The sequence below is a fragment of the Betta splendens genome, chromosome 22 (assembly GCF_900634795.4).
Source record: "Betta splendens chromosome 22, fBetSpl5.4, whole genome shotgun sequence".
NCBI classification, from domain to species: Eukaryota; Metazoa; Chordata; class Actinopteri; order Anabantiformes; family Osphronemidae; genus Betta; species Betta splendens.
This window is the reverse complement of record NC_040900.2, coordinates 11,353,741-11,364,911: the sequence shown is the minus strand read 5'-3', so window position 1 is coordinate 11,364,911 and position 11,171 is coordinate 11,353,741. Positions and strand designations below refer to the sequence as shown.

Genomic DNA, 11,171 nt, shown 5'->3' with positions numbered 1-11,171 from the left:
GATTTGGTGTGGATTTAAGAGGTCTGACTGCTAGAAAAGACCCATTACAATCTGTTAATACCATATACCCGACTCTGCCAAGCGGCGTGTTGCCAAATAATTACTGGCAGAGCAGTATTCTGAGGAGTTAGGCCTTAGCGAATGCAGGGGAAACAAAAAGGTCTCTACCCACGTTTGGGGAAGCCTGGCATGTGACAGAATGCTGAGCACGGGGCTTCCTTCACACATTGAAATTCAGTGTACAGTGTAATGATGGACGCTTTAACTCCAAATCTCCAAAAAAATTCAGTGCATTAGGAAAACCATCAATTCAATCAAAGTGTGTGGCAGCCCATAATTTGCTTTTATGTTCCAACTCAGAGGGACATTTTTGGCCAAGAGGTGAGAAGAACACAACCCCCCAGACAGTAATTGGGTCTGAATCTGAAACGTGGACAAACAAAACGGGCCTAACTACTCACCTTTAGCCTCAGTAACTTCTATTCACCCACTGGGATAATTCAAACAGTGCATAATACCATCCCATGCTACTGCATAGCAATGTGGGAGAACCACTGCTCACACTGTTTAGGCTAACTGTGATAAGCTGCTTGAATAAGTTTCTTTTTGTCCCAGTTCAATGGGATTCCTGATTGGATTAAAAAAAAAGGCATTTTGCTTCGTGACAGATAATCTCTTCCTACCTTCATCACAGATGGATGCTGCCTCCTAGTGGCAGCAAGACGATATTTGGTAGCACAAATGTAAACATGGGAAATTAACTTAATTCAGAGTGCCTCATGAGACGCATGAAAAAAAACAACACTGCACAATACAACAATCTCATAATGCAATGTACCTATCATCACACCCATTCACCGTACACTGGGAATGTTAAATCCTTTGGGATGTTTCTAAAACTTAACATTTCTATATTAAATCGAAGATAAATTTACCTCAAAAAATGTATTAAATTAAACATACAGCCAAAGTAACAACAGTAAGCAAGAAAACGCAGTGCACAATGTCAAAGTCAATTTGCAAGAAAAAAATTTTTTATTCCTTGTAAACCTCACAGAGCAAGAGCGCAGCCAAGGTCAGACCTGGGGAGAAACAGAGCAGTGACTGTGGGCAGAAAACAAAAAACAAACAAAAACACTTGTCTAAGCTTTCAACAACCAGTTAACCAAACACCTGCCTAATGTGTATGCTAACTTTTTTCAAAAGCCAATGAGCAAAAAATAATAATAAAAGCTTCTCCAAATACAGTAGGTTAAAACCACACGCTGAACAATGGCCATACCAGATGATGGGGAAACCACATCAGAGGAGCATCCTTCCCCTATGGGAAAATAATTCCGGAGACAGGAGTGAGGAAAACCGCTTCAAAACAGCCACTTGCCCAACAGCAAATACTGCAACATTCACATGAAAATCAGACTTTCTAGTCCCTTATTTTTAACCACACGCACTATAAACACGTGACCACTTTTCTACCTTCTCAACATAAACTTCCATCAAGTCATAACTGGACATCTGATGCATGTCAGCCAATGTATTTCTGGTACATTCTTGAACACAAGCTTTCCAGTCTTGGCACACAAACTAAAAGTGGAAGATTACTTATATAATGATTTACTGCTATATCAAAGTTGGCTTTTCAATTGTTTCCATTTACATTGCACTGTCCGTCTTTACAGTTTCCCTTTAAAGCAGAATGTGTTTCCTGTAGTGCAAGTTTACATTGGAAATCAGAAAGAAAATGGGGGGTAGCAGCTAGACTTAGGGACTCACACCAACATCATGTCACCATCCAGGGGAAACTTTGACTTGGTGCCCTTCGGTGCATTTCATGACAGACCAGCTTCTCTGCCAGTGGGAAAATCAGTGAAGTCCAAACAGTCAATACTGCGGGGCAACGTCGTCCTACTTTACTGGGTGAGGTCAAATTCCATTCTCTTCTTTTTCAGCTTAGTCAGATGTGTCCCTTCTAATCCAAACTTGCTCTCTAGGTTCTCAACCCAAGGCACTGTGATCATGATAACTGATTTAGAGTCTGGAGTACTAAGAAGCTGTGGTCTCTCACACAGACTCCCCTTACTTTGCTCCGTTAACTCAAAATGTCTTGCAACACAAGGTCTTTATCCAAATTGTTGCATTTAACAATCACAGCATGTTGATAACCCATTACGAAAAATAACTAGTTACCAGACAGCCCCAAACAGCTGATGATCTTAATATTGGTGTGTCTTTGTAAATAAAAAAAAATGTTAAATAGGGAAAGACTCATTTCAATTTTTGTAATACATTCCTCTACAGGTTGTACAGACATTTCCATACTATCTTTTGTAAATGAAACTGGAATACAAGTCAGGCAAAGTGATGATAGAGATCGGTTTTCCAACTTTTAGCAAGGAAAAAAAAGTCTACCATAAAAATTAAAACAGCTATCTTTTTTTCCCCAAAGAGCAGTTAACTGGTTCCGGGTTGTTGCAATGGTGGTGAGAAAGCAACACCCTTGAGATGATGGCACAAACCCAATTCTGTGAGGTTTTACTAGATACGCAAGAAAAAAAACTGGGACTTCCTAATTGACATGTTATGTCCATTTTAAGTATTTTTTTTGTCTTTTGTTTTAACTACAACAAATACAGTCACGATACAACATCCTTCTGGTCTGACCAAAAGAAGAAGAAAAAAAAAAAAAAAAAGTAGTCAGCCGCAGACATGCCGAGCAAATTGTAAGGTGGTGAGCCGGGAGAAATATAAATGAAGAGAGGATGGATGGAGGAGCATGATGAAGCGTTCACTTTTTAAGTGGCTGGTAAACAGAAGCGTTGGGATCTAGGCCGGAGGAATTGGTGTCCATGAACTTGGAGGAGTAGTGGGGGGTTACAGGGGTCATGCTGCTGGTGTCGGCTGTGTAGGAGATGCTGGGCATGACGGCCATCACTTCAGCTATTTTCTGCTTCAGGTCTTTGATCTCCTGGTCCTTCTGCAGTATCTGACCTGAAATCAGATGTAAACAAGTCCAGAATCTAACTATGACATCAGAGGTCAAAGCAAAGTCTATTTGTATAGACTTGCCTTGTATGAATAAATATTATTTATCTGAAGCAGACTAACCTTGTGCAATTTCCAACTGTCGCTTTGCATCACCCAGTGCAGAGAACAGGTCTAATTTGATCCTGGTCTCGGCACTCAGGCTGTTTTCTAGGTGCTGAGTCTTGTCCTGCATGGCTGACAGCGCTGACATTAGCACTTCTGTGTCTTTTTCATTCTCTTTATATTTATGAAGCTCCTGAAAAGTTGAGAAAAAGGCACACAGTCAGAGTCAACTCTGGAAGACCTAGCAGAGAAAAGCTTTAGTGTTCCCTTCAAGTATAAGTGGTGAAAAATGCAGCCACTTCACCACAGATGTGGTTAAATTTCTCAGGCAGACCTCAGTTTCTCTGTGCTCATCTTTACTGTTGCTGCCATAGGTGAGTCGCAGCTGTTCCTGCTCTGATGAGGGTGTCTGTGAGCTCCTACCACTACTGATATCACAGAAGCCCAATGACCGTAAGGCGTCAAAATGATTTATTTGTGTGTGCACCATGCTGCGGAAATGTTTAGTCAGATTTGAAGTTGTTGTGACCATTTACTGCGTTTACAGTCACATTCCATTATACCTTTAAACACTAGCTGTGCAAGCGACATTGCATCTGAACAAATGACATGCATAGTTTTTACCTCGGGTTTCAGAACTAAGCAACACATCATTTATGTTTGTGCTACAGGTGCTAATTCAGAGCAAATGTTCAGTACCAATTAGAAAAAGGGTTGCGTTGCAGTGCCCAACTGTGACAGAAATAACATGATGCTTGCATGTAACATTAAATGGAAGAGCTGACTTCTCAAAGTCTCTCATCTTCACATTGTAATTTGAACATTTTACTGTTGTACTCGTAAAGGACATCAGCAGGACTGTGACTCCCTTTGTCAAAGTTACATTCTTAAATCAGAGCTTGAAGGGGATTGTGCAAACATAAAAAACTCACCTGCACTTTTAATTCAAAGTCTCTGATTTGGTCTTCCTTTAGCTTGATATCCATTGTTAATTTCTTACACTCTGTTTCTAATTCAGTGATTCTTCGTCGCAGTGTGTCTGTGCACTCTCCTCTGGAAAAAAAAAAGGAGAGCCACGTAATTAACTGATGTCAGAAATAATCACATTTTAATTACAACAAGGTAAAGCTAAATGCTTAGTAAAAAGGAAACTTCTGATGAACCAACCTGGTTGCTGCTGCTAAGGCTACTGCTCTGGCTGCTGTCGCCTCCTCTATTTTCTTTCGCTTCTTTTCATCTGCAAGCTGCTTTTCGGCGGTGGCTCGAGCGTCCTGCTCTGCTTTGAGCTTTTTTTCCAGCTGCCCTACAGATTGTTTATCCTTTTGCTTTGCCTGCACAGCATTATGTAGCCTAAAAGTGTACACACACAAATAGAAAACATAACAGAATAGAATTTTTTTTTTTTATTATTATTTGGGGGGTGGGGTTAGTGTGAAATGTCTGAACGCAAAATGCGTTCTTGACAAATCATACTAAGCATCTTCTTTGCGACTCAAACAAACTGGGAACTGCTGGATAGCAGCACCACTCACTTGTTCTGCAGCAGCTCATTCTCCTGGCGTAGTTGGTCCAGCTCAGTTCGAATGGAGCGTTCAGCACTGCCCAGAGAACCAATCTGGCTACGCAGGTCCTGCTCCACCTGTCGGCTGGCCTGCAGATCTGCCTTCAGCTTCTTAACGTCCTGCTCCAATCTGTCCCACAAGTGAGAGTTAACAGGAGACAAATTAGAGAAAACTCTTTACCAGGAATAGTTAGTATAGTCCAAAGGAGTATACAATGACTGGTCCAATGGTCTAAATCACCACTACCCCTGCTAGTTTACCCACTCTCTCTGCTGATTACTTTGATCAGGTGGTGTCTGTCGGCTTTTCTATCTTGCCACTGACTGATCACACGGTCAAAGTAATGAGTAGGTGTGGGGCAGGATCAGGTTAACACCCCTGCTCTAAATCATTACTGAAGCCAAAGTCTATACATTTTGACACAGCCACAAATTTCTGTAAATGTACATTGTTTTTCTCTTTCGCTCACCAAAACCCTGCAAAGTAACCCCACCTTTCTTTGATGAGCGTGTTGGTTATCTATCTTAACGAATTTCCAACCCTTAGCTTTGTTTGCTTTAAAGTGCCACAGCTGTCAAACGGTAACTAACGCACTTAATAACACTGCTGTTACTTGACTGAGTGAGGCATAAAATTAACAGCAGCCAGAAAAAAAAAGTTTGAGCTAATGCTGCATCGTAGTGAAACAAACCAAATGCACACCATGCTTTTTTCAGTAAGAGATTAATAAAAATATGATGGCTCTGCAACAGCTGACCTTTGATGTCATGTAATATATGCATACTCATATAGATAACCATCTAATAATACTAAACATGTAGTATATAAAATACATAGTATGTTCTTCACTTAGTTTACACAGTGCAGCTATAATAAAGATAAATAAATAAAAAAATTAAATTGTTTTTTACACCACTATGTCTATATATACACACACACACAAACACACGTGCACACGCTTTATGGGTACAGTAAAGGTTGTGCTTACCTTACAAGTGCTTCTGGCTTGCTTAGTTGGTTGTTGGGGATACAGTTGTCTGTGGGATCCCTATGAGATCCACCTGATGTCCCTTTTCCCACTGCTACCTTGTGCTTCTTCTCGTTCTTCCCTGTGGAAGAGGATGCTGGTGCAGAGGGCACATTGCCGTTGGTAGCGCTATGGCTGCGGGGTGAGGAGTTGATTGCTGTGGAATTGCTGCTAGCATTTTTGTAGTTTTTGGATGAGGACGAGCAGGAGGAATTGTTTTCCTCTTTGGGTAACAGGTTCTCTGTACTGCCCAGATCTGTAGTCAGTCTCTTGTTGTTCATATTGTTCTCCATATACTCCATCTCCTGGAGTTTAGAGTCTACAGATGATGGCAGGATGTTGTTACTGTTGTGCTGCTTTTTGGCCTCTCCACCACCCCTTCCATCTTTCCCTTTTTCTCTATACTCTAGCTCTGGCAGTGGTGCCGATGTCTTTTTATTAGCTGGGGCGCCATTCTGTGATACTGGAGGTGTGTCCAGGTCAGATATTCCTTTAGTTGCTGGTGCTGCTGTGTAAATAAAAAAAAGTCAGAGCACATATACACTACCAGTAACCACTGCAAGTCCTGACTGAGGATAACACCATATGCTTACAACTTCACAAAATGCAACTTTGTTTTGAGGTGTTATATTTCTGACACACCAACTATACGCTCTGCAAGAAAATCACAGTACATTCCAAACACAATGCCTAATGAATACCAACAGGAAGCGTCTTGACTATTATGTGCTGGTTGAGTTTGTTTGAAAAGTGAGGAAGGTGCACCTGTAACCACAAACTTTGGATAGAGAGGAAAATGATGTACGTGCTGTAAATGTACATACCCGGTAGTATTGTTGCCTCGGTTGACAAAGGCTAAACTTAACCTAACACTACGAAACAGGTAAAAGCCTGTGCGGAAACTCAATTTAAATATAATGCTGTTTTGTGTAGTCCATGCTGTCATTATACATAACGCAAGAAGAAACCAAACTCTCTGGTAGATTTTGAACCTGAATCAAATACACATCTGTCTGAACAGATCATGCATGGCATGAAAATACAAGAAGCTCAAGACCAAATCAGATCTATGAACACTCCTAACCGAAGAATGAGCAACTGCAGTAGTAGAAAACAACTGCATCGTCACTGACTCATAACAGAGGTTAACAGCAGTTTCCCTGTATGGTTTCCCAAGCCCTTTCAGACTTACCTTCTTCTGCTTCTCGTTCTTGCCTTTGAAGCATCTGTTGTTCTGGAGGCAGAGCCTGCTGTAGCAGCTGCATGTAAAACTCATTCTCTTTCTGTACTTCCTTTTGCTTCCTGAGGCGCATCTTATAGCTTACGTAGCTCTTGAAGCCAAACCCCAGTGTAACCACTGGGTAGCCAATGCTATGGAGAACAATAATACACTTATTGGGACTGGAAGGTTTTAATACATTGCACAATGTAGGTTAGCAGAAAAATATAAATATGTGCAACTTCATATTTTCCTATTGAAACTAATCAAAAGTGAAGCAGAAGTGTTTTTCCCCATAGAAAACTAATATTATTGCTTCTACTATACACATTAATATACTTAAAATTAAACCCAGTTCATTAAAAAAGTCAGTTTGAAAAAACCCAAAGCCCGTAGAAGATGAAAGCTAACAAGTAACAAAAAAAATTTGCAGTGGCAAATACAAGGCAGTGCATATTTGCACAACAACAAGGAGTTGGTATTCGCACTAATGTTTTCAATTCAGTTAATTTCTTTGCACAATGAGGAAATATTTACAGTCAACACTAAACCTAGTACCACAGCACACCAGTCAAGGTCAGATTTCCCAAGCTTTTGATTAAAAACAAAGCAAACAGACAGAAAGACAGAGGCTCACCAGTGTGCAGCAAATGGACGACACAGGTCCACGTGAAAATTCTTCAGGTCTTTGAATCTGATGGCTGCCTCTATGTACACAAAAAGTATCCATAGAGAAACAGTGGGCAGACAAACCCCCCTCTCTAAAAAGGAAAAAAGAAATCAGACATAAGAAGTGGACATTTACAACAATTCCAGAAAAGGTCACAGAGACACAAATTAATTTTATTATATTCAAAATTAATTAATTAATTATATTCAAAAATAAGTTGACCCTGCTGAGCTGGGGGACAGTGGATAACATGAGTACACACTACAGGGGTTGTCTTGCTTTCCTCATATTGTAGTTTGTTGCAATATTATGACTGACCAATTATTTCGAAAACAAAAACAAATTTATAGCCAATGTCAAGTCTGAAAACAGGTTGACATACCCAACAGTGCAAAAGCATGGAGCATACGCCAAACAAAGGTTTGGTAGCTCTATCTCTGCACTTTTTGCAGTCTTTTGTCACGTAGAACATTCTTCACAAGTCACACAAATATCATTTGGCTGTAACAAACTTAAATGTTCTTAAGATTTTACTACATGAGTGAGTAAAGTTGAAGGGTTCAGAGTGCAACTGGGAGTTGTCCCCTCAAACAGACACTAGAATTTATATCTGGCACCTGGTGTTTGGTGAACACAGGGAAGTAAACCTCTAAATCACCCTGTCAACTAACCCACAGAGTGCAGCTCACTTACACACACCATGCAAAACTCTAATAAGCAGGCCAATCTTTGTAAAAGATTAGAGAATATGCATGATATTTTTGCCTTACATTGTTTACACATGCCTTTCCCCTCAGTTCCACAAATCATAATTTATTATTACATTCGGTTAGCTAAATCCTGTAATTCATGTAATTCAGTCAGTCACTCACATTATCAGTTATAAAGAAAACTAAATCAAAAAAGCCTTACCTGTGTGCCAAACATACTGTACCCATACGTAGGTACTGGCTGCAAAGAATAGCCATTGCACTGGTATGAAGAGGAGGCAAATTATGTCTGAGGTAAATGCCACACACACAAAGAATACTGAGAAGGCCTGTTAGGAAGAGAGGAGGTGATTATTAACAACAAACCACATATCCAGGAAAGGCACATGTAGGCTGCACATCATTACTAGCCTGTTAGTTAGGTTGACCTTAGTTTGTTAATTATTTTTTATAAATTTGTGGTTTCTCTCTGCATTCCTATGAAAAACACATAAGCCAACCAAAATGGTGCTCAACAACAATAATAATGACCCCTAGGCAAAATACAGCTTTGACAATTTACTATTATTACTTTCCAAACTAAAGACCTGTAAGCTGATGAAATCTGTAAATTCTGTTGCATAAATAAAACTAAAAACAGAAAATAGGACATAACATACAGGGCATGGGTTATTGTATGGATCTAAAGCAGCTCGATTTACTTAACTGTGAGTATAAACGACAATATTAGATAATAGCTACTCACCAGCCCCTGGTATCTAAAGGAGTCGTACACACTCCGGATGAAGAGCCAAAATGGCCAGAGGTACTCAAACCTGAACTCCAGCACAAAATCTGCCAGTAGCACCAGGGCCCACACCACAAGGAACTTCAGGTACAAAAATGTACTAAAAATGAGAAATAAAGTTGGATGACACAAGCTGTAAACACACATCAACTGTCGATTATACTTTTGGTGTAAGTAGTGTGCTTAGTATTTTCTCCATTATCCTGAGAATACACAAGTACATCATCATAGTGATTTGGATTACTAATGATACTTATCTTTGATCTAGGTAAAACCTAAACATATCTTTAAATTCACATATCAGGATGTCATTCACGATAAGGTGCATTTTAGGAGCTGCTGTTTTACAATTCATCTGCCAATATGACATAAACCTAAGCAGGACAGAAAATAGAACATGATAAACTTTCCAATTGCCTTAGGTGTGTTTTTGTGTTCATGACTCAGACAGGATAACTGCCATCTCACGGTTCACGCATTTGTTGAGGTCACAATTTAAGGGGATTTTAATAATTACATTGATTATCAATTGATATCTATGGTTAGAACGCAAACACACAAAAAACGTGCTGAGGCTGATTGCTTGATCTCAGCATGAGTTTTTGTTTTGAGTGGCACCAGGTCAATAATTTAACACCTAACGCACACCTGCAGGTCTGTTTGGCACGTGTGTAGCTACTGGCCTTTAACGCTTGGCTGATGTGTTATTAATGGTAGTCTCATAGAAGTGGGACATGACAGGTGTGGCTGGGAGGGCTAACAAGCAACTTTACGTTCACCCAAGTTGAGTAACTGTTGTCCAATACTTCAGGGGACACACTAAATTGGTTTTCGGCTTACCACCTCAAGCTAACGGTGCATGTTATAGCACATCTTTCCCTTTTATGGACTTAACTGAGATGCATGTGAAACTGTCGGGGAAGCGACAAAGCTCTTTTTGTGCTAGCTAACACAAGTTACACAAGCTAACGGGGAAGCGGCTAATTGTGACGCGGCTAGTACATGGAAGGGATAATTGTAAATATTTTACGGTTGGTTAATTCGCAGACAAAACGCACTACGTCCCGCTATAAAGAGCAGCGTCGGCGTGAAAGCAAACGTGTAACATGGTTAGAGACAGGCTGTGCTCGGGCCTTGCGCTACATTTAGCTTAACAGCTAGCGTCACTTGCTAATAGACAACAAAAACATTACGCTAGCATATACTACGCTACCATTAGCAAATAGCTAGGTTAATAAGCGAGCTAGCAATGACAGTTAATGTACATCAGTGGAACCGCTGGGAAGTTTTACTTCATACAGCTATAAAGGCGCGGGCGTCTTTCATTCAGTGTCCTCCATTACTGTCGCGAGGACCGTTCGCCAGGCTCCATATAAGTTACCTGCCGTATATACCCTCGGTGATTCGGTTCCGTTTTAACGGCCGTCGGAGTTTGCTGCAGTCCGCATTGCGCCGCTTCATCCTCCTCCCCTTGGCTTTGGCCTTCGAGCAACCACTGTAATCTTATCCAGTTTTCTTGCGTGTACGAACAACGATAATGAATGAAGTGGCGGCGGTAAATGTCGCTGTTATTATCTTTCCACAGTGGAAACAAAGAAATAAATAAAGGACTCTGTTCGGGAACCTCCTCTTTTCTTGTTAGCGCAGGCTCAATAAGCCCAGTGCGCGCTGTAGTTTACGTATCCGCTTGTCAGACATGCGGTACATCCAATCAGTCAATGCGCCGAGGCCTCTCCGTTTGACGGATACAGACAGGAGCCATTGACGTCGCGCCGTGGCCGCTCGCGCTGCTCTCCTTGGCCGAGGACAACGGGGGAACGCGAGGGCCACTGCGTTCAAAGCGTCTCGGCGATAAACCAATCAGATTCTTTGTGGACAAATCGGGCATCAATACTTGACCAATCAAATCATCAAGAGGCGGGTTCAAACGTCCAGGTTTTAGCCTTTGGTTTATTATGAACAGAAAACATTCAGTGAGTGGGGACAAAAACTCTCTTTGTGCCTGACACAAAAACATCCTTCGTACGTGAGTTATTTATAACGACCTTTTTGTGTGTGGTGCATTCATTGAAAGACCTTCCCCAGAGCCTTGTATGCCATCTATAATTT

At 40.8% G+C, this 11,171-nt stretch overlaps 1 protein-coding gene across 2 annotated transcripts; it reads right to left on the bottom strand.

Annotated features, from left to right (window-relative positions):
- Positions 1-1,012: 1,012 nt before the first annotated feature.
- Positions 1,013-10,848, bottom strand: maco1b (macoilin 1b). 2 transcript variants are annotated; one of them, XM_029139263.3, is made up of 11 exons: positions 10,444-10,848; positions 9,021-9,162; positions 8,478-8,604; positions 7,533-7,656; positions 6,869-7,047; positions 5,638-6,181; positions 4,620-4,778; positions 4,255-4,437; positions 4,020-4,140; positions 3,106-3,280; positions 1,013-2,988 (listed from the first exon to the last, which is right to left on the bottom strand). In XM_029139263.3, exons 1-11 carry the CDS (start codon positions 10,521-10,523, stop codon positions 2,786-2,788), a joined length of 2,037 nt encoding a protein of 678 aa, XP_028995096.1. In that variant the 5' UTR covers positions 10,524-10,848; the 3' UTR covers positions 1,013-2,785. The 2 variants fall into 2 exon arrangements, with proteins under 2 accessions (XP_028995096.1, XP_028995095.1); XM_029139262.3 differs by having other exon boundaries at positions 5,638-6,184; positions 10,444-10,847.
- Between the last annotated feature and the right edge of the window lie 323 nt (positions 10,849-11,171).

What these genes read in the sequence shown, in the direction of transcription:
- maco1b (XM_029139262.3), bottom strand. Translation starts at nt 10,523, where the DNA reads ATGAAGCGGCGCAATGCGGACTGCAGCAAACTCCGACGGCCGTTAAAA. An exon ending in ACAGTATGTTTGGCACACAG is followed by an intron (nt 7,657 to 8,477) that starts GTAAGGCTTTTT and finishes TTTCCTTTTTAG; the next exon opens with AGAGGGGGGTTTGTCTGCCC. An exon ending in AGAACGAGAAGCAGAAGAAG is followed by an intron (nt 6,185 to 6,868) that starts GTAAGTCTGAAA and finishes TTATTTACACAG; the next exon opens with CAGCACCAGCAACTAAAGGA.